General features: G+C 39.0%; 2 protein-coding genes across 4 annotated transcripts; both read right to left on the bottom strand.

Annotated features, from left to right (window-relative positions):
• Positions 1-582: 582 nt before the first annotated feature.
• LOC149502707 (uncharacterized) lies at positions 583-15,364 on the bottom strand. Of its 3 annotated transcripts, XM_089728809.1 has the most exons (11): positions 15,234-15,324; positions 15,106-15,156; positions 14,849-15,031; positions 13,391-13,559; positions 12,443-12,612; positions 11,027-11,189; positions 9,637-9,786; positions 7,794-7,939; positions 7,303-7,456; positions 3,542-3,744; positions 583-2,033 (listed from the first exon to the last, which is right to left on the bottom strand). In XM_089728809.1, exons 2-11 carry the CDS (start codon positions 15,130-15,132, stop codon positions 1,764-1,766), a joined length of 1,635 nt encoding a protein of 544 aa, XP_089584935.1. In that variant the 5' UTR covers positions 15,133-15,156; positions 15,234-15,324; the 3' UTR covers positions 583-1,763. The 3 variants fall into 3 exon arrangements, with proteins under 3 accessions (XP_089584935.1, XP_089584934.1, XP_089584936.1); XM_089728808.1 differs by having other exon boundaries at positions 15,106-15,357; XM_089728810.1 differs by lacking the exon at positions 3,542-3,744 and having other exon boundaries at positions 15,106-15,364.
• Positions 15,365-15,879: 515 nt separating this feature from the next.
• Positions 15,880-22,383, bottom strand: BBS5 (Bardet-Biedl syndrome 5 protein). The gene is made up of 7 exons (XM_089728811.1): positions 22,275-22,383; positions 21,081-21,229; positions 20,257-20,434; positions 19,016-19,106; positions 17,927-18,073; positions 17,269-17,460; positions 15,880-16,183 (listed from the first exon to the last, which is right to left on the bottom strand). Exons 1-7 carry the CDS (start codon positions 22,337-22,339, stop codon positions 15,965-15,967), a joined length of 1,041 nt encoding a protein of 346 aa, XP_089584937.1. The 5' UTR covers positions 22,340-22,383; the 3' UTR covers positions 15,880-15,964.
• Positions 22,384-23,231: the final 848 nt, after the last annotated feature.

Raw genomic sequence — 23,231 nt, 5'->3', positions numbered from 1 at the left:
CAAATGTGGGAAAATGAAACAAAGCCGCTGAACGTAGCTTCTCGGGATTCTCCAAACAGTCCACTGAAAAAGTCTCAGTAAACGACCACCATTTTACTGAGATTATATTTCATCCTATGTTTCATATTAATCAACTTCATTTCATTTCAAATCATTTTTTGTATAAAAAAGTTATCATTAAAATTTAAATAACGCTTAACTTAAAGGTCATAGTTACCAGGTCATAAATTACCTTAAAAAAAAGGTACCACGTTCACCCCACCTATCGAATGGAATCCTTTATACTACAAATAGGCAAGGTTGTGGTGCCTATCCGCGTCGACACGACCTTCCTGCTAGTCACTCTGCCAACTCAAGTTGTGCAGGTATCATTTCACTACAAGGTATTGTTCCTACACGGTGAAAGTTCTTTGTGAGAGCATGTGCTTTTTATTGGCATTATAGGCGGCTGGGCACACGTCCCACCCGATGGTAAGGGGTTTCCCGTCGCTCACGGACATCAGAAACGTCAGAGTGGAATCCAAGTCGCTATCTACCGTAGAGGGAACTTTTTAAAACTAACAATTAAATATTTGTGACATATTCTTGGAAATAAATTTATTAAATAAATAAAAACACAATTTTTTTTAAACATCTCAACACATAATCATTATCGACTGAGTTTTATTTATTTACAAATAACAAATCTTAAAATTAATTCATTCTCAAAAATCTTTGTAAACTTACAAAATCTGTATACGTTGTTAAAACTTAATCGAAAAATTCATGGCAACACTGTTGTATAGCTTTATTATTATAATAAAATGATTTATATTGTAGAGTCTTTTCATTTTCGTGTTCACGTGAAAGTTAATGGAAAATCAGTTGGGAGGTATGATAGTGATATCAGTAACACTCACATCAGATCTTAGTTCCAATTTTAAAAAAAAATGTGAGCCGTCACGGGACGCCTGGCGGATGTGAAACATCGACATTATTTTGTAAAAGTAATATGCAGAAAAGAACAGATTGTGATAGGAACTAAATATGTCATAATGATAAAATAAAATATTACGAAAAAATAATTTGTTTTCAAGTAAAACACAGGTTATGTGTACTGTAGTAAACAACACTGTATACACTACGGAGTATACACTATAGGTATCCGAGCTCGGTGTAGCGAGAGAGATAGCTTAACGTCGGATCGAGAGGGAGAGAATCGCACAGTCGATTGCGCATGGCGACGCGTCGCCACACCGTACACACTACTGCATATAGACTGTATATAATACACCATCATATAGCGTGGCGACGCGTCACCACGGCATGCGTCGCCACGCCACGGTTTTACGTGCGGCTATAGATGTTTCACATCAACAAATTTCTTTTAAGTAAATGAAATACATTACAATTCTTTTTTTTATTGCCTTTGTAGGCAAACGAGCATTCGGCCCACCTGTTTGTGAGTGATTACCGTCACCCATGGATTTCAGCAATGCCGGGGGCAGAGTCAAGCCGGTGCCGACCGTGAGGTACTCTCCACAAGCCTCGTTTGAAGAAGGACATATCATAGCGCTCGGGGAACACCGTGGAGGTGAGCTAAATACCGATGTGCGATATTTATTGGCTGGTACTGTCTTCCTTGCGTTGTATTCCTCATTGCTGAGGGTCGTGACCACCCTTTTGTATCACCTTCGCACGCATGATCTTTCTCCATCCATTCTTGTCTCTGGCGGTGTGGAGGGCATTCTAAAACGTGGAATCAATGGCTGATACTGTAGTGGTTAGTTGATATACCGCCTCACGGTCCTCATCCTGGCGGCGGCTACGCTGTCGAAGACCCACTTGCAGGCGACGGTGCCGGCGCCCGCGCCCACCGCCAGGTCCGCGTCCGCCGCGGCGGGGCACAGCTCGGCGCCGCACAGCGCCAGCAGCCGCGCGGCCGGGCCCGCCTGCGCGCCGCCCGCGGACACGTGCACGCGCATGCCGCTGAACACGTCGTAAGCGTACTCGGACCTCCGCTTCCCGAGGGCTGCGCGCTCCAACCGCGCTTTCTGTGAACCAAAATATAATTTGGCTTCGGCTGCGGTGTAGGTAGCACTGGTAGCCTAAGCCCTGAAACTATGGATACTACTTTTAAAGTCGTCGTGCCCTAAAGGATAAGACGTTCGGTGCATTCGTGTCGAAGCGATGGACCGGTGTTCGAATCCCGCAGGCGGGTACCAATTTTTCTAATTCAAATTCAAATTCAAAATCATTTATTTCAACTTAGATGTCAGTATGACACACTTGTTGAATGTCAAAATACAAATAACAATGTTAACTCTACCACCGGTTCCAAAAAAAGCCACAGTCCTGAGAAGAACCGGCGAAACAAACTCAGCGGGCTTTTTTTGTTTTTTCTCAAAAAAATTTTTATTTTAATTAAATAAAAATATTTATTTGCACGAACGAAAAAACAAGTCAAAAAATACAATTAAAAAATAATAATAATGAAAAATGAAAAGGCCAGGAGCGAGCGCCTCATTCCCACGTAGTGCCATCTAGTAAATGATCCTTATCTTTATAATATGCCTTGTTGCACAAACGTTCCTTGACAGTTTTCTTAAATCTTTGAACAGGTAGTAGTTGAACGTTTTGTGAATGAGATACGTACTCAACAAATGTTCACGATTGACTTCCACGGTGATGGAATAACATCGTGTAATAAAAATCAAACCCGCTAAATTATAATTTACATATTATAAAGCTGAAGAGTTTGTTTGTTTGAACGCGCTAATCTCAGGAACTACTGGTCCTATTTGAAAAATTCTTTCAGTGTTAGATAGGTCATTTATCGAGGAAGGCTATACGCTATATAACATCACGCTAAGAGCAAATACAAGCGGAGCACCAATAAAGAATATTTCAAAATCGGAGTTTTAATCCCTTTTGAGAACTTCCACTGCGTGCGCTGCGGAAACGGTTAAAGTTAAGTGTAAATGAAGAGGCGGACAAAATTTAGCGTTATACCAAAGTAACTATTCCACGCGGATGGAGTCGCGGGCAATAGCTAGTTTATAATAAAATAATTTTCTGCAGCGAGTTCCGTGATGTCATCGAAATCTAACTAGATGATGACCGAGCTTTGCTCGTTTTTTTTTTTTTTTTGATAACGCCCTCTTGTTGTTTCTTTAAAGCGGTTAGTTGCCCTCAATTAAGGAAAATAGTATTATTATTCGCCAATAGATGTCGGGAAGAGTTAATTATTGAAAACACGAATAAAACAACATTTTCTGTAAAATTCTTAGCTTAAATAGCTAGATCGATTTATCGCCCCCGAAATCCCCTGTATACTAAATTTTATGAAAATCGTTGGAGCCGTTTCCAAGATTCAGATTATACATATATGCTCGTTTAAAGGTATAAGATATATAGATGCCAGTGTTTTTTTTTAATTGCGCTTATAGGCAGACGAGCCGTATGCCCACCTGATGGTGAGTGGTTACCGTCGCCCATGGACTTCAGCAATGCCAGGGGCACAGCAAAGCCGCTGCCTACCGATACAATGAGTATCGTGTACCTGCGATATTTTCTTGAGATGCGGCACCTCGTAGGCGGCGTGGTGCAACCAGCGCCCGGCGGCCGCGGAGTCCCGGGCCCAGCGCGCCCCCAGCACGCGGCAGCCGCGCGCCGCCCCCTCCAGTGAATTCAGGGTACGAGCCTTTTGCGGCAAGTCTACATTCACGTTTTGAGAATCCGGGTCCTGCGTGTGCGGCGCCACACCTGAGAACGTCACGTTTGACTGACAGAAGACTGAAAGGAAGTCGGTTCCTAATACACAACAGCAGGTGTATATCGACGCTTGAAAGGCAAACATGACTAAGCGACAATAACTGCTTTATACATAAATGATAGGCAATAACCATATTCGATGTGCAAAAAAAATATATTTCTAGGTCTATTAAAATCATTTCAATCCTACAGCTAGATTCGTAAAAATATAATTTTTTTCAAGTATTTCAACTTTAAATTAGTCTACTGTAAAGTTCACGCATTGTCGCTTAGTCACGTTTGCCTTTCAAGCGTCGATATGCTTTTTGTCTGGGCATTTTGAAATCGTCGTGGCCTACAGGATAAGTAAAGTAATCAGTATCAGTCTATCAGTAAAGGTTTTGAAGTCTGTAATAGACATTATTGCTTCTCATCTTGTTAGTATTTTTAATGATTGTATTAAGTGTGGTGTATTTCCTGACTTAATGAAACATAGTAAAGTGATTCCTCTTTTTAAATCTGGTAGTACTGATGACCCCTCTAACTATAGACCTATTTCAGTACTCCCTACGTTGAGTAAAATCTTTGAAAAAATTATTTTGACACAACTTTTAGAACATTTCAATTCAAATAACCTGCTTCATAATAAACAATTCGGGTTTACAAGGGGTCGCTCTACAACTGATGCAGGTGCTTATCTAATCAAAAATATATTTCAATCTTGGGAGGAATCGCATGATTGTCTTGGAATTTTCTGTGACTTATCCAAAGCATTTGACTGTGTTGAACATGAAACATTGGTGAGGAAACTACATCACTATGGTATTAGGGATGGTGCATTGGAACTTATTACTTCCTATTTATCAGGAAGGATACAAACAGTAGATGTGAAAGGAAATAGATCTTCAGGCACCACGTTGAAAATGGGTGTACCTCAGGGTTCCATTTTGGGTCCTTTTTTATTTCTAATATATATAAACGATTTGCCTAGTTTTATTGAGTCCCGACACGAGGTCGTATTATTCGCAGATGATACATCTTTATTATTTAAAATTAAACGACAATTACAAGTCTATGACGAAGTGAATGATGCGATTTCGTGTGTGGTTCATTGGTTCCGTATCAATAACCTATTATTGAATAGTAAGAAAACGAAATGTATTAAATTTACTTTAAAATGTATTAAATCATCTTTAAATGTGAGACAAGTAGATAGTAATGTAATTGTTTCTGAGGAATCATTGGAGCTTGTTGAGTCAACCGTATTTCTTGGTATAACAGTGGACTCCAAACTGCAGTGGGGACCTCATATTCATAAATTGGCGAGTAAGCTTAGCTCTGCAGCATACGCAGTAAAAAAAATTAGAATGTTAACAAATGCGGACACGGCTCGTTTAGTTTACTTTAGTTACTTCCACAGTGTCATGTCCTATGGCATTTTGCTATGGGGCAATGCGGCCGATGTAGAAATGATATTTATTCTGCAGAAAAGAGCTATACGTGCTATTTATAACATGCACTCAAGGGAATCCCTGAGGGAAAAATTTAAAGAAATTAAAGTTCTCACTATGCCATCCCAGTACATCTTTGAAAATTTGATGTATGTTCGTAAACATATTGAGGAGTTTCCTAAGATGTCGGACATACATAATAAAAATACTAGGAACAAACACAAGCTTGTTGTGCCGATGAGTAGGTTACATAAGATACGAAATTCATTCGGGTGTTTGTCTGTGCGCCTGTACAACAAAATCCCACAAGATGTTCAGAACCTACATATACATAGGTTTAAGAAAACTATTAAAGAACATCTGTGCAATAAAGCTTACTATAAAGTCAATGATTATCTAGAAGATTGCACAAAGTGGGAATGAGTTGCTCGCTCCGGGAATTTCAATATTGTAAAATTGTTATGTTATAATTACTTATTGTAATATGAATATTTAAAAAAATAATAATATTTAAAATAAAAATAAAAATCTAATATTTAAAAAAAAAAAAAAAAAAAACATGCCCGCTGAGTTTCTTGCCAATTCTTCTCAGGACGGAGGCTAATTCTTGTGAATTGGCGGTAGTTCTTTTGACGTTCAACAAGTATGTACTTTCATTTATGTTGAATAAAACTTTTTTGATTTGATTTGATTTGATTTGAAGGCGTCCGGTGCATTCGTATTGATACGCAGTGGGGTTCGGGATAAATAAAATTCTACCGAATTACAAATTAAAAACTGTATTCAACACTTAGAACACTTAAAACACTCAACAAACACTTTAGAACTCTCAGTTCGCTTCTTCCGTTTCGCTTCAGGTGATCCGTTCGCTGTTTCGCTTCGAGTAGTTCCGATTACTTATTTTGCGTGTCATCTCTATAACGCTTTTATAGCCGATACCTCATTCTTAGAATTATCGAGAATATTCCACACATCTGTAGTAGTAGGTTCCGATATCTGTCAATAGATGGCGTTGTATTTCTATAGCGTTCTAGGCACTCCTAGATCCTTCGATATTCGGCGATAGATGGCGCTACTCTTACCGGCGTAACGATATCTAGCGATGCACCGGTGTTCGAATCCCGCAGGCGGGCACCAACTTTTCTAATGAAATACGTACTTACAAATGTTCACGATTGACTTCCACGGTGAAGGAATAATATTGTGTAATAAAAATCGAACCCGCAAAATTATAATTTGCGAAATTACTGGTGGTAGGACCTCTTGTGAGTCCGCGCGGGTAGGTACCACCGCCCTGCTTATTTCCGCTGTGAAGCAGTAATGCGTTTCGGTTTGAAGGGTGGGCCAGCCGTTGTTATAATGAGACCTTAGACCTTATATCTCAAGGTGGGTGGCGCATTTACGTTGTAGATGTCTATGGGCTCCAGAGAAAAAAAAGATGTGTGGTGTCGTGGGACACCGGATAGGAATGAAGTTCCTTATTATAAAAATATTAATTTTAAGTTCTATTCGAGGTATAAAGAAAATAAAACTGGAGGTTTCGCAACAAGCCACGGTCATTCGCTAACGTGCGAACTTATTGTGGTACACTTCATTCACGGTTGTTTTCATAAGAGTTAGTGTATTGCGCAAACGAACGCTCTGAGATCGTGGTCAATGAATGATAAAAAAATATGTTATTTTTTGTACGTTATTACAAAGTTAAGTCGTACACTGTGTATGTAGGGACATGTAACCAGTTGCCCGGCGCCGGTCTTTATGTAAACACATGTACCATCTTACGGAATAAACGGTGTCTTTCATTAGTATGTATTAGTTCTTTATTATTGACGTGCCAATCGGTAACAACATCTACAGAAGTGACCAAAAAGTGTGCATTACTAATAAAAATCTTACGTTACGGACATTTTTTTCCCAGTTAGGATACCCAGTTAGGATAGGTAGGCAGCGGCTTGGCTCTGCCCCTGGCATTGCTGAAGTCCATGGGCGACGGTAACCACTCACCATCAGGTGGGCCGTATGCTCGTCAGCCTACAAGGGCAATAAAAAAAAAAAAAAAAACCCCTCCGTGTCGTCCCAAAAGGAACTTCGTTCTAAAAAAAGCACCCTGTACACGGACCTGACACAGCGTCTGTTGTGTCCAGGGCGGCGCGGCACGAGCCGAGCAGCACGTGCGTCGTGGTCCGGTTGACGCGGCTCAGCACGCGCCCGCCCAGCGCGCGGACACACTCCACTATCTCGTGTCTTTCGGCGCGGTTCATGCCCGTTAGCACCTAAAGCATTCCAGTTTTTTACTGGTGGTAGGACCTCTTGTGAGTCCGCACGGGTAGGTACCACCACCCTGCCTGTTTCTGCCGTGAAGCAGTAATGCGTTTCGGTTTGAAGGTTGGGGCAGCCGTTGTAACTATACTTGAGACCTTAGAACTTATATCTCAAGGACCCACCTTTTACCCACCAAGGCGCATTTACGTTGTAGATGTCTATGGACTCCAGTAATCACTTAACACCAGGTGGGTTGTGAGTTCGTCCAGCCATCTAAGCAATAAAAAAAAAGTAACAAAACGGTTTACCCTCCCGTAAGAAGTTTATCACTTGAAAAAACGAACTTACAATTCTATATTCTGCGTCGCTTCTGGCGCTGGTGATGTCTGTGCGCTGGCCGAGCATCCTCCTCGCCATGCGCTCGGCTTGAGCTAAACCATTCCGCTCTTTTTGGGTAAGCTTTTTGCTTGTTTTGTTTTGCCTACCCTTGTTTTCTGTAATATATAGACGTAACCTCTATATGAGTTATGACATAAATCTTAAAAGAGGTTAATCTATACTAATATATAAGGATATCGGTACTTTTTTGTTAATTCACACTGGCACACTAGTTTTATTTTAAAAGAAGAAAATATTAATGACAGATATAAAATTGACATAACCCCTATTTTTTATTGGTTAATTATAAAATTTAATTTTTTTGGCAAGATTTTCATTTTTATTTTTATTTTGATATGAATTAAAATAAAAAATCTGATGTTACTCTCAAATTTTCATCCCTCTATGATCAACCCCTATTTTTTATTTGTTAATTATAAACTTTTTTTTTTTTGGCAAGATTTTATTTTTATTTTGACATGACTTAAAATTAAAAAAAATATATTACTCTGAATTTTCACTCTTATACGATCAACCCCTATTTTTTCATCCCGATTTTTTTTTATTATAGAATAAAAAAAAATCGGGATGAAAAAATAGGGGATCTGTGCATAGGCGCGGATCCGCAATAAGGTTGCAAGATGGCAATCAAATATTATAATTGTAGTACGATAAATTCTTATTCTGAGTTTATAATTTCAAGTTCCTTTAATAATGATTTTTTTTTAAATTCAATTTGATCTCCCGCCCTCGCCGGTCGACTACTGATCAACTATCAATCGATCAGATATCCCCGCCAGGTGTCACCACTCATCCAGAAAATATCACGTAGTAGGGACGAGGACGAAGCCGGTCTCCTGTCTTACTTACTCACTATACATCATAGATTATACACTTAATATATTTGAGAGCTATACAATACTATACATTTTTCAGCCATGATTTTTTGGTTTTATTTGTGTATAAATAGTATGTTCAGTAGGTCTGAGAATCAGCTACTATCTATTTTTCATACCCCTAAATGATAAGGGTTGTCCACCCCAAAACATTTCTTTTCTATTTTTATTTTTTTGATAATTTTTTTTTTGTTATATACTAGATTTTTCTATACTTGATTTTCCGCAGAAATCTTATTTAAGGTAATACAACGTCTGCCGGGTCTGCTAGTATATACATATAGATAATAGACGGTAGACGGAAAAATACTTAAAACTGAAACATAAGAAATGACAAGAAGTTAAATTGGCTTCCCTAATTCTGCTTGAAACATGGTCTTCCAAAGATGCCCTAAATAAGATACTTTTGATATTTGACAATTCTTCGAGTAGTTAACCTTTTGAGCGCGAGCCGTCGATAGATCGACTCTCGATTAATGCGTACAAAGTGCGGAGCATCGGAATACCGACTATTTGCGCATGTATAAAGTTTTTAATAAGTACATTTATAAATGGCTAATTTAAAATATTTTGATGTCAATTTATCATTGATTTTTCGTATTTTTTTTATAAGGTATTTTTTTTTCAAGAATCCTTTAGTAATTGCTACAGAATGTGAATATCACTACATAGTATAAAACAAAGTCGCTTTCTCTGTCCCTATATCCCTATGTATGCTTAAATCTTTAAAACTACGCAACGGATTTTGATGCGGTTTTTTTTAATAGATTTGATGATTGAAGAGGAAAGTTTATATGTATAATAACATCCATTAAATAGTGGAGAAATCAATAATAAATTACAGTTTCCGAAGCGAAGCGAGGGCGGGTCGCTAGTAACAACTAAAAGGGCTAAGTTGTAATATAACATCTTATTACCGTTGTCTGACTCCGCGTCAGTGGAGCTCTCTGCTTCAGGCTCCTTCTGCGTGAAGAGTTTCCTTCTGGACCTGACGGGAGGTCGGGGACTTATCGACGTGGAGGCAGGCAAGGCTCTGCGGGGAGCCGTGTTCACGCGGGTTCCTAAATCTGAAAATTATATTATATACATGATATTGTAACATCGCTATGAGCAACGCCGTCTATCGTCGAATAGTAGAAACAAATATCGAAAGAACTAGAAAATCAAGAACGCTCGATAATTACAACGCCACCTATTGTCAAATGGCGGAAACGCATACCGAAAACTGGTGGTTTTTCACTGGTGGTAGGACCTCTTGGGAGTCCACACGGGTAGGTACCACCACCCCGCCTATTTCCGCCGTGAAGCAGTAATGCGTTTCGGTTCGAAGGGTGGGGCAGCCGTTGTAACTATACTGAGACCGTAGAACTTATATCTCGAGGTGGGTGGCGCATTTACGTTGTAGATGTCTATGGGCTCCAGTAACCACTTAACAGCAGGTGGGCTGTGAGCTCGTCCACCTTACTATGCAATAAAAAAAAAATAAAAAAAAAAATACTCGACTTGTCAGGAATGTTTTCGGTAATTCTAGGGATCGACTATAAAAGTATTGCAGGGATGTCACGAAGTCTGTCAGTAATCGGATCTACTCGAAGCGAAACAGTGAACGGATCAGCTGAAGTGAAGCGGAAGAAGTGAATTACGAAATGTAAAGTGTTTTGTGGGTGTTATAAGTGTTAATGCAGTTTTATTTAGTAATGGTAGGACCTCTTGTGAGTCCGCGCGGGTAGGTACCACCACCCTGCCTATTTCTGCCGTGAAGCAGTAATGCGTTTCGGTTTGAAGGGTGGGGCAGCCGTTGTATTGTAAAAACTGAGACCTTAGAACTTAAATCTCAAGGTGTGTGGCGCATTTACGTTGTAGATGTCTATGGGCTCCAGTAACCACTTAACACCAGGTGGGCTGTGAGCTCGTCCACTGATATAAGCAATAAAAAATAAATAAAAAAACAATTACGTACCTTGACTTGACAGTTCATTTACTCCACTCCGGTGAGGAAATTTTTCGAAGGACGTTTGAGTGGAGTTTAATTTAACGATCAAGCATAGGTACCAAAACGCGCGTTGGAAGTTCAATCTAAAGATACGAAGGTTAGAACTCGTGTCTCTGGATGACAGCATTTTCTTTGTCGATGTCTATGGGCTCTGGAAATAATTACACGGCTTGCGGGCCGTAAGCCGTCCACCTTTTTTATTGCTTTGATGGGTGGACGAGCTCACAGCCCACCTGGTGTTAAGTGGTTACTGGAGCCCTATGCATATAACTAAAATATTAGACGAGATATCAATACAAAGAAGGCGCTCTCACCTATGGTGTCATTAGATTGATCGCGTGACGTATTAACAGTGACGTCATTGCTGGAATTCGCCTCGGAGTCGGTGGAGACACGGAACCTTAACTGCTTAGCTTCCCTCTCGTCTTTATCCGATAGGAGGTCCATTATGGAGACATTCTCCATTTCTGCTTTTTTCTGTGAAGTATTCATACCCGTTTTTATTTTATTTTTGACGACCATAATCGTAATAGAAGTGCTTCAGGGGTGGCCACAACAAAGGGAAGATATGATGGAAGATCTTCTGAAGATGGTGGCGGGGTATATATTTCGTAAGTATGTTGCGAATACAGTAACCGTGAATATGGCATGGCAATTTATATATATTGGAATAATCCCTTATATAAGAGGATGCGTTCTTAGATGACAAATTAAAAACATACTTTAGCCATGGACGTAATATGGTTTTTTCATTTTTTGTTAGTCCTTTGGGAGGCTTAACGACGGAGGGAGGATCTTCCACCGAGCGGGTGATATTGCTCAGTAGACCGACGGTCCGAATGTTGTTGTTCGGAACTTGTATATATGCGCTTTATCTTGAAAATGTCGTAAGCGAGATTCAGGCATCTGTCAATTATCTTGCGTTGTATGATGGCTACCCGCCCCAGTCCATTTGAAGACGCGTTTATAAAGAGCATTCGGCTGGATATCTACGTATCGGAATCCTTTTTATCAATGCGCATGTACCGATGTAACGATGCGATTTGCGAATAGTGAAAACGCGAAAGAGGGAAGCGCGATTTTTTTTTCTACCTGTTCTAGTAACCTCGATGGGTTATTCTAGATTCGCCGAAATAGTAGGTGAGCTCGCGGGGCTCAAACCGTTGCTACCACTAGCCCTAGCAAGAGCAGCGCTTCGCAGAATCCACCACCGGATCGGAAACGCGACCCACCGAGAAGATCCGGCGAGAAACTCAGTGGACAGTTACTGTGGGTTAATTTACTTGCCGAACCCTTCGTCGCAAGTTTGAGGTACCTAGAAGCACCGTCAGTGGATCGGGAGAATCCGAAGATCCGAAATGACGTGTTTAGGGCGATGTCGACTGTTTACCATTAGGTCCGCAGGGTCAGGAATAAAGCGGGAATAAGAAGCTTTTACTGTATACGCTAATGTTGTTAGTGAGATTCAGTCATCTGTCAGCCATCTTGCGTTTTTTTTTTATTGCCCTTGTAGGCAGACGAGCATACGGCCCACCTGATGGTGAGTGGTTACCGTCGCCCATGGGCTTCAGCAATGCCAGGGGCAGAGCCAAGCCGCTGCCTACCAAAACGACGCACTTCATGTGGCCAATGATCGGAGGCGCTGGCGGGACATTACAAGGAGCAAAATCCTGTCGACATATAATGGTCACGACCCCCAGCAGTGAGGAAACGACGCGAGGATTACTTACCAGCAATTGCCTGAGGGTCCTAGGTGAGGGAATGTCAGATTGTCTGGCCGCTGCCGGGAAGGTCGTCTCCGGAATCCGGCGGGCTGCAGTGGCGCAGGCCTCCACCCACATCGGGGACACTAATCTGCAGGCCAAGGCTCGAGCCCGCCTGCGGACTGACCGACATCCACCTGTAACGTGTCACAAAAACATCCTTTATCTCAATATCAATCAAATTTTATTTTTTACTAGCTGACCAAGCAGACTTCGTAGTGCCTCAATCAATAAATAAAAGACCTGAACTTTTGTATAAAATAAACTTAAAACAAACAAAAGGAATCCGCCCGACGGGGGACACATCAAAGGAAAAACAAAATTGTTATTTTTATTTAATTCCGAGCATTTTCATATTTATCTAACTTTTAAACCTTCTCTGGACTTCCATAAATAATTCAAGACCAAAATTAGCCAAATCGGTCCAGCCGTTCTCGAGTTTTAGCGAGACTAACGAACAGCAATTCATTTTTATATATATAGAAGAAGAAGAAGAAGAAGATAGAAGATAGAAGAAGAAAATATATAGATTTTGCAGACAGAGCTCACGGTACACCTAGTATTAAATAGTTATGCAAGGCCTTTTCTTGAAATGCAATCCACATTGTTATATTAAATATTTAAACTTATAATTTCTATGGTTGTAATTTATTTTGTGTATCAATAAAAGAAAAAATAATAAAAAAAAAGAGATCTAAACGGTAATTCCCCTATCCAACTAGTGATATGATGATATGAATCATAGTCTTAATTGTAGAGTTTAATGATCATCCCACACTTTCTCCCAGTCCCACAGGACTGCTTTGCGGCAGTAATAGGCAGACTAGAAGTACCTAACCATCCAGCCATACAGAACACCCTATCACGAGTTTGCAAGAATTTCTTTTTCATACCGAATTCATATAAAGTTCATACCTTGAGACCAAATTAAATGAGTGACAAGGGGACTCCATTTCGGCATCACAGAAGCACCCAGAGCGGTGAGTGCAGCTCTAAGTGCAAGAGCTTTAGACGCAGACCCCACTTCTACTAGTGCCACTATTCCACGTAATGCTTCACTCGTCATTGGCATTTCAGAGTTCTTCTGTAATTTTAATATTTTGATTAGGATAAAACAGCAAATCCTGGCTTCGTTATATAATCTGTTTAATTAATGATAATAATCCTTTGTTAATACTATTAGAGCATCTGCGAATGTAAGTTGATGGTATATAATAATATTCATTCTAAATACTACTTAACACCAACATATTTGTAAAAATGCATAGACCACCAACAAAAACCCTTAATATAGATATCAACGGAAGAAAACGGAATTGTCTTAACTTGAACAAACCAATATGACACCAGAGCCATATAAAATATAATATGCCATATAATATAATATGGTAAAAAGTGATTTAGCTCAAAATGCAAGTTACAACATTTTTTAGATATACATATTACTAATAAAACGAGCAAACGGGTTTAATATATATGTATATGATCTGAATGTCGGAAACGGCTTGAACGATTTTCATAAAATTTAGTATACAGGGTATTTTGGGGGCGATAAATCGATCTAGCTACGATTTATTTTCAGAAAATGTTGTTTTATTCATGTTTTCAATAATCAACTCTTCCCGACATCTATTGGCGAATAATAATATTATTTTTCTTAATTGAGGGCAACTAACCGCTTTAAAGACACAACAAGATGGCGTTATAAAAAAAAAACCAGCAAAGCTCGGTCATCATCTAGTATATTATAATTTGAAGACATTCATTATATTATCATGTAAAATAAGTAAAACTACGACCATGTGTTTCAAATAAATGATCACATTTGTGCTGTCTATGAGCTTAAGTGATTGCTCCAAAGCCAAGAGGATGATGAGCTCATAAATGGTCAAGGTTATTCATTTTAGAGGTGTGTAAGTTAGTACTATATTAGTATATATCGACGCTTGAAAGGCAAACATGACTAAGCGACAATAACTGCTTTGTACATAAATGATAGGCAATAACCATATTCGATGCGCAAAAAAATAATATTTCTAGGTCTATTAAAATAATTTCAATCCTACAGCTACTAGATAGATTCTACTACAGCTAGATTTGTTGAAATAAATTTTGTTTTCAGGTATTAACACTTTAAATTAGTCTAAACTAAAAAATAGTAAAACTGTAAAATTCACACATTGTTGCTTAGTCACGTTTGCCTTTCAAGCGTTGATATGTATACTAAGCACATGGTGACATAACAGATGGTTTATACTGCGCTTGTAGATGATGGTATGCTTATATGACATATAGTTTTTAGGTTCTGGTGTGTGGTAGGCTGTTTTCCATGTGAAACTATTGTTATAATGAAAAAAAATTAGAGTTTCTTACATTTTCTTTTCCCACAATTCCGACATTGTTTTTAACGGATCTCACTTTACTGGTCCAGTTATTAGTTTTTTTCTGTTTCGCAATACTTTCACAATCTTTTCGACTTAGTAATTGATTCTGTGTTCCTTTAAGTGCTGACCATTCTTCTCTGAGACGTATCCTTTCAGCTACGGCTGACCGTCTCTGTGGAGTGTATTTATTAGTTTTATTATTTTCGCATTCGTAAAAAAACATTCAAAATTTAACACAAGATTTACCAGACCGGCTGCACTTTGGTTGTTCATTTTTTTATAGTAGGTATCACGTCTCTAAATTACAAAACAAATATCATTTTTTGTAAAATAATTACTAACGAAAATAAATAAAAAAGGAACTCATTACGAACATTATGTTTTCGTAAAAAATTTAATTATATTTATCACTTGCTACAACATGTTTTGAATTTTCTTGTTATTGTTACAGTGAAGTAGACGTTGAGATGATAGCTGTCAATTTTGTCAGTAGTCTCTCTGATGCTTGATTGCACAAGGTGCTTATAGCATAACTGCCATCATGCCATGCTTATAGCGAACATGTATGTGCTGTGTCTTTGTGGGACAACATCCTCGATATTTACGCCACATTAACTGGTTGTGATTAAGATGTCACCATTGGAAATAAAGGTCATCGAGTGACAGACAAAGGACCCGATGCCGCAGGATGCGGCACCGAACGTCATGTAATAGTTACTTTCGAATATTTAGTGACAGCACTTGCGACAACAAGCAACATTTAATTTAAGTGTCTGATTACAAATGTCCTTATTGAAACTAGGCTATTGGAGTTTCAAACTTCATAACTCAAAAAAATAAGAGACTCTAAAGTATCTAAAATAAGAATGCGAAAAGAGAAAAGTAATTATTTGACTGATAATTTTAAAACATAAAACAACTGATTGGCATACTCATATATTTATTATTATTATTATTTTATTTAAATTAAATATATTTACACTTAAATTCTTTATCTAGTTAGAACTTGTCTTTTCTTCGCACGATGGAGTTACTTTACCGATTGTAGTACAGCTTGACATGGCAATATTGAAAAGGCAAACTCGAATAAGTTACGAACAAAGATTTAAGTTGTACTTTGAACTTCAAACAAGTTTTTGAGGGTAAAACCTTCTTTCAATGGTTCTATAGCGAGTCCTAAATATGGGCTGTAAACTGGCTGAAGGTCCTTGCCTTCTTGATGTTTGGCCAATTGAGATGCCATATATAAACTTGGCCCCATCTCCCCTCGAGGTTCTCCTATCTCTTCTAGCTCTTCAATCTCATCATTGATTGTAGTTGGAGCCTGAGAAGAAATATTAAAAATCCCATTATTATTTTTTTCCTACCTAAGCTAATAGCTTTGAGAGGCTATTTCAGAGTAACCTTAACTAGTAGGTGAGCTCACGGGGCTCAAACCGTAGTGATGCTAACACGGACCCTAGCAAGAGCAGTGCTTCGCAGAATCTACCACCGGATCGGAAACGCGACCAATTGAGAAGATCCGGCGAGAAACTCAGTGGGCTAAATCTCATATTAAATTGTAAATTGCTTTAAAAGCGTTCCTGGCCGTTTTTCGATTAAGACGCATAGTTGTTGTCAGTCATGTTGTAAATAATTTTGGAGACGGTAGATTGACAGAACAGTAATATCGACAAGTGCGCGTTCAAGGTACGACCAGAAACCATACAAATTGTAGAAGTATTTTACATGTTGAAGATGGATAACGGAAGATTACAATCCGCTTGCTGTTGAGTGCTTTTTTAGACAATAGAATGCAGCCAACCGCCTTGTGTCATGATATAGAATTCTCATTTTTAATTCACACTGGTCTATATTGATTTAGTTTTACCCATCATTTGATTTGAAGGAAGTAATTCCTGTCGAACTTACGTATGCCCTTGATGAATTTTACGATGAAGATGTCTTTATGATGATTTTGCTACACAAAGGGGTCTTTAGTCTAATTATTGCCCGTTTGCATTCATGACCCTAGCGCGCTCCTATTAAGCGCGGAATCAAAATTTTATAGGTACACTAGCGGATTCATAGAAAATGCAAAGGCCGGCCTCCTGCGTCCAGCTGCCTAATACTGCTGCACCTGCAAGGTTTTTTTCCTACCTAAGCTGGTAGCCTTGAGAGGCTGTGCCAGCATAACCCAACGAGTAGGGGAGCTCACGGGGCTCTAACCTGGTGAGGTTGCTAACACTAACCCTAGCAAGAGCAGTTCTTTGTAGAATCTATCACCGGATCGGAAACGCGACCCACTGAGATGTTAGGGCTGCGGGTAAAGCGCTCCCTGCACCATAGCTAAACCCGCCTATTTCGCAACAAAAACTGCTAAGGCAGCTAGTATGAAAAATGATTCTAAGAAAAACAAAGGACCTTAACCTCATTCTCCCAGTTAATTTCGACGCCAAATATGGGTTTCTCGGTGTAAGCTCGATGGAGTGTTTGGAGTTCAGACAGCAATGGAGGCAGCCTATCCCGCGGGTCCGCCCGGAAACCTAGCACATAACCCCCCGATGTTTGTCTGATGACGAAGACTAAGGCCTCGCCGAATTTCGATGCTCTGACTGAAATCTGTGATAAATAAAACGTAACAGTAAGTAAAAGGTTATTAAAGTGGTGGTTACTCTTACTGGTTATTAGTAGGAGTAGTGTTGGTGGAATTAAACCAGTTATTTGAACAAACCGATGTTATTAAATCGATGGGTGAAATACTAACACTGGTTTAAGCGTAATTTCACTCAATACGCGGCATTTATCTTTGTAATTTAATGGTCTGTTTAATTTCGTATTAGCATCAACAATCTGATGTTTTTAATTGAACTTCAATTAAGTTTACTCCATCTGAAAAGCTGGAAAAGTTTTCTTGTTATGATATTCTTTCCAAAATTTAAGCTTCAAATGGCCCCCCTGTAAAGTTGCAAGAATCCTCTGGCCGTTTTACTAATATGTGCCTTCAGCTATTGACCAGAAAGACTACTAGTCTGTAATATCCTTACTCAATTCGCCAATTGAGGGTAGATATCATAAAAAAACTCACGCTATCAATAGTTATGTACGGCATGGACACGTTGAAAGCCTCGTTCACGTCAGCGTACCAGACAACTCTGATATTCGTTACCAGCATCGTGCCAAGGTTTCCGGAGTCGCTGGACAGATTCCAGATACTGTGTTCGTTTAGCAGAATCTGGAAGATGCAGTGAATAAGCTGTGTTAGCGCTGTTGTAACAAGATCGAAAGTAGCTCAGCATATAGTCCAGTTCTCTCTTCTATATCGTTCCCTCACTACTGAGGATCGCGACTACATGTGACGTTCTTCCACTGTGTTCGATCATGGGTGGCATGGACTATAGTTCAGTGTGCTTAGTGCGAGTTTTTGAACGTTCTCGATAGCGTAAAAGTTAGCTCATATTTGTATGGAATGGGATCGTTTGCGTAAGTTTGCCGCTAGGGGCGCTGTTCCAACTGCATACAAAATTGGCTTAACTTTTACGCTATCGAGAACGTTAAGAAACTCGCACTAAGCACACAGTTAGGGAATGGAAAATTGGTGAGGTGCTTTAGTGAGGTTAGTTGCCTGACTTCAGTTCTTTAGAGGCTTAGTTGTCTGACTTCAGTTCTTCTTAGCTGCTAGTCAAACAGCAGAAAGCCTCTGGTCACAGTTCACCCAAGCGTCTGGTCATCGAGACGTAAATACGTTTTTGACCGCCACAAAATCAGAACAAGCTGAGAAGTGCGATATTATCTAACCACTAGCTTTTGCCCGCGACTCCGTCCGCGTGGAATAGTTACTTTGGCGTAACGTTAAATTTTACCCCCCACTTCACTTACGTAGAAAGTGAAAATATTTTTAAATTATAGAATGTTAAGGAGCTATTTAAACCCCTATTTTGAAACATTGTTTATTGGTGTTCCATTTGCTTTGGTCTCACCGTGATGTTATATAGCCTATATATAGCCTTCCTCAATAAATGGGCTATCTAACACTGAAAGAATTTTTCAAATCGGACCAGTAGTTCTTGAGATTAGCGCGTTACTGCGCGCTCAAACAAACAAACTCTTCAGCTTTATAATATTAGTATAGATTACACTCTAGTACCCATAAAATCAGGTCTTGAGCTGGTGTTACCTTTTCCTGAGGCACCATTCTCAGTTGCTTGTTATGTATGATCGCCCCACGCAGCTTCAAATCTCTGTACAACCTCGAATTGATGTAAGCTCTGTCAAAAGAATCAAACTTAAACAAGGCATTGGGCTTACATGTGTCAAGAGTAGCTTTCATCATGTCTGAGGCATGTGTTATTGGATTTATAACAGCAAATTGATGATAGCTGTCTTCGCTGTATTGCTACTATAGTTGGGTTAAATCTTTGAAAGACCGTTTTCATTCTTAAATTTTTTATTTAATGAGCATAGTAAAGAGGCCCGCTGTTTCATCGCTCATTCTAAGTTTCCTTAAGGTCAGGATATGATTTTTACTGATATGTTGTACCAAAATATACTGGGTTAAATCTTTGAAAGACCGTTTTCATTCTTAAATTTTTTATTTAATGAGCATAGTATTGAGGCCTGCTATTTTATCGCTCACTCTAAGTTTCATTAGGGTCAGGATATGATTGCTACTGATATGTTGTACCGAAATATACTCCTTTCTACCTCTTCTTACCTACACTAAAGTAAATCGAAAATATTTTTTATACACTAAAGCAGGGGTTTCCAAAATTAATTTGTCTACTGGCCACCTTGAGAATAAATAATTTTTTTAGCGCCCCCATTTTTTCATTTACTTATAACCACTATAGCGAGAGCTCAATTGGTATCTAAGAGTTCTCCTAGATGAAATTGCCGAGCCTCTATGCAACGCCCCCGTTTTTTTTTGGGTCTCTTACCGCCCCCCTTTAGGCCTGCAGCGCCCACAAGGGGGCGTTATCGCCCACATTGAGAAAGGATGCACTAAAGTAACCATTTATAATTGTCATTTCAGTTAGTACATCGTTTGTGGACTTAAAAAGCATCGTGATTGGAGCTCGCAGCCCACGCGCTCACACAAGGTAATTGAACTCGCACGTCATTCGGTTTTAAATTGTATTCCATTGCGTGCTTTTTTAAAAGTAATACGTAAATTATTGAATGTACGCTTTTCTTGAATTGAACGCTTTTCTTCGTTTTCGGGAGTCTCTAATATTCTCGATGTTATTACTGGAGCCTTATTAAATAACCCCGTTGTAGGGCTGTCAAAATATAATAACAATTTTTTTAAAACTCAAAGGAGTTTCAAAAGTGATATAAACATAATTTTTATAACGTTACTATTTGTTTGGTGATAATAAACGTAAGAGTATCGTTCGCCCGATGCCTTCTAGAACATACTTGTGAACTCCGACAACAGAGGTGTAGTGGCGGACGCAGTTCGGCGACAAATTCGTGAAAATAAACTCGTATCTGTTAGTTCGGTACGCTGCCAACGCGTGCAGAGCCTGTGTCGTTCCACGGAGACCAGAGTTCACGACCTTGGTGCTCGTCGAGAGGAGACAGTTTAAGCCAATAGCTGGAAAAAGTTTTGGAATGGACTCTTAATGGCTTTATGATGGAAATTAGTGATGGTTTTATTCCAAAAGGAGCTGAAGTCGTCGTGGTCCAAAGGATAAGACGTGTGTACTCATATCGTTACGACTGTGCCGGTGTTCAAATTCTGCAGGTAGGTACCAATTTTTCTAATTAATTTCCTAGTTATCTCATATGTTCAGGATCGAATTTGAAGTTAGGCAGCACACGGTAGGCAGCAGGTTGGCTCTGCCCCTGACATTGCTGACGTCCATGGGCGACGGTAAACACTCAACATCAGGTGAGCCGTATGCTCGTTGGCCTACAAGGGCAATAAAAAAGATTATTAAACAAATGAAATCCGTAAAAATTATGATTTGCGCAATTTATGGAAACATGTAGTTCCACTATCAAGATTGCTAGTGGCATTCACGTTATGAGGTCTATGGCCTATGTCTATGGCCAGTGACCACTTAACATCACGTGGGATAGTTCTTTTAGCCGCCAACGCAATACAGAATAACTGAAATTCTGACTTGATGTATAGACCAGTATTTCCATTGTAGCTTCCATGTGCTCTTGTAGTCACGCAATCTCTGGTGTCTGGAGTTCGTCTAATAGTCCTGATCTTGAGTGTTTTTGGTACTTACACATATTAATTCTGGGCGATGCCAACGAGTGCCATATAATCCTGAGGCTTGTGACGACCATTCGTCCTTTAACACCGCTGTTCCCTTTCGTATCCTCAATAGGCTCTATTCTGTCGAAGATTTTCTCTCCTGGACGTAGTTTTAAGTACCTTGAAATAAGCACTACTATTTTACCAATTGCAAAATCATAAGAAGGGCATGGTGCTGATATTGCTGTTTAATTTTTAAGCCTATCTATTTGCCAGTAACCTCCAGGGGTTATGCTAGATTTACCAGGCAAAGCTCACGGGACTCAGCCTTGGAGACTTTACTAATATCTGCCCTGGCAAGGGCAGTGATTGATTGACTACCAACGGATTGGCAAGACGACCCACTGAGAATATCCGGCGAGAAACTCAGTGGGCGGTTGTTCACAAAAATAAACAAGATTGAGCAAAACCGATGAACAGAAAGTCATATTTGATGGTGCTTGTTTTTTATAGCCTTTGTGGGCAGACGACCATATTATCCGCCTGATAGAAGCCGTCAGCATTAGTCACCATGGCTCATGGGACAGCAATGTCAGTTGCGCACCCAAGAGGATTTCTACTGAGGGCTCTCCTCCACTAGCCACGTTTGTGGATGGAAGGCATTTTGGAGACACCGTGAAGGGAATCTCATTTAACGTACTGTTGGTGCTGTAATGTGGACTTCTAAACAGTAAGATCATTCTAAGCCCAATGTTTAGTGGTTAATTAATAATTTAGTGGTAAATCTGTTGGTTGGGTTGGTTGAGGGTCTGCTCGCTTTGGTTCCATCCACGGTGGAAGATTGCACAAAGTGGGAATGAGTTGCTCGATCCGGTCATTTCAATATTGTAATAATTGTTACATTATAATACTCATGGTAAAAATGAATATTTTAAAAAAATCTACATTTTTTTTTTATTATCTTATATAAAAAAAAAAAGACATGCCCGCTGAGTTTCTTGCCAATTCTTCTCAGGACGGAGGCTAGTTTTTGTAAATTGGCAGTAGTTCTTTTGACGTTCAACAAGTGTGTAATATCATTTACGTTGAATAAAAAAAAAAATTGATTTGATTTGATTTGATTTGGTAATAAAGAATTCCGCTTAGTGTTTCGTGCTTGGTGACTGTATTTATCCCATATGCTCCAGTATTCAGACCAGACCAGTCATCTGTGTTATGGACTTACGCGAAAGGCAGATCGAATAGTACTTCCCTGTCTTCCCAAACGGCACCAGATTTAGCCTTCGACATTTTTTTCTATTAGATCGTTCGAGTTTATGCTCATATTATTTTAAATAAGACCACGGCTGTCATTTGTTTTGTTGCTAAACTTGGTTACCATGGCAACATATATCCTAAAGAAAGTAGCGACAAATCGCCCAGTGTTAAGTCTCTAAATTAGTATACTTTTTATTTGGATGCGAAATTAAATATTTTATTTTTATTAAAGAGTCTTATTAAAATTGAATTACTTAAGTATAAACAAAAATATGTACCAAATATTACTTTTTCGTACAGGAGCTCAGGGTTCACCTAGTTCTGAGAGGTTAATAAAATCTATAGACATTACAAATGTTTACGGCTACCCGAGACATGAGGTCTCAATTGCATTACTTTTTCGCGGCATAAATAGGTTACCCTGGTCACAAGACACTTTCTTTATCAGCTCAAATCAGAATTATTATTTTATATTCCCAAAAAATTAGGTATGTTGATTTTTTTTACAAATTACAAGTTCAAGTTATTTTGATTTTTTAAGCACCGGTATTTATTCATTTCACGTTTCACAGATAAATAATTCTTTGTATTTTTTTCTAAATTACCAAAAGGATTTTTTTAATTTAAAATATCGCTATAAGCCACAATCAAACCAAATAGCAAAATTGCTTTCATATAAACTACACGATTGTTTTTCTCAAAACTACGGTTGACTGTCTGATGACAACTTACTGTAATATAATTTAATATTAATAGTAATAAAAACTATATAACAATCAAAATAATAATCGTTGTTCCATTTATAATTATAATTGTTTAACCTTTAGACATTTCTGATACATAATATTCTTTTTTTATTACTTAGATAGGTGGACGAGCTCACAGCCCATCTGGTGTTAAATGGTTACTGGAGCCCATAGACATC

This window comes from Bombyx mandarina, chromosome 07, assembly GCF_030267445.1.
Source record: "Bombyx mandarina strain Sakado chromosome 07, ASM3026744v2".
Taxonomy (NCBI): domain Eukaryota; kingdom Metazoa; phylum Arthropoda; class Insecta; order Lepidoptera; family Bombycidae; genus Bombyx; species Bombyx mandarina.
This window is presented reverse-complemented; position numbering and strand designations above follow the sequence as displayed.

What these genes read in the sequence shown, in the direction of transcription:
- LOC149502707 (XM_089728808.1), bottom strand. Translation starts at nt 15,132, where the DNA reads ATGAACAACCAAAGTGCAGCCGGTCTG. An exon ending in TCAATCTAATGACACCATAG is followed by an intron (nt 9,787 to 11,026) that starts GTGAGAGCGCCT and finishes TATAATTTTCAG; the next exon opens with ATTTAGGAACCCGCGTGAAC. An exon ending in TGACGCGGAGTCAGACAACG is followed by an intron (nt 7,940 to 9,636) that starts GTAATAAGATGT and finishes TATATATTACAG; the next exon opens with AAAACAAGGGTAGGCAAAAC.
- BBS5 (XM_089728811.1), bottom strand. Translation starts at nt 22,339, where the DNA reads ATGTCGAAGGCTAAATCTGGTGCCGTTTGGGAAGACAGGGAAGTACTA. An exon ending in TCTGTTGTCGGAGTTCACAA is followed by an intron (nt 19,107 to 20,256) that starts GTATGTTCTAGA and finishes TTCTTTTGACAG; the next exon opens with AGCTTACATCAATTCGAGGT. An exon ending in AAATTAACTGGGAGAATGAG is followed by an intron (nt 16,184 to 17,268) that starts GTTAAGGTCCTT and finishes ATTTCTTCTCAG; the next exon opens with GCTCCAACTACAATCAATGA.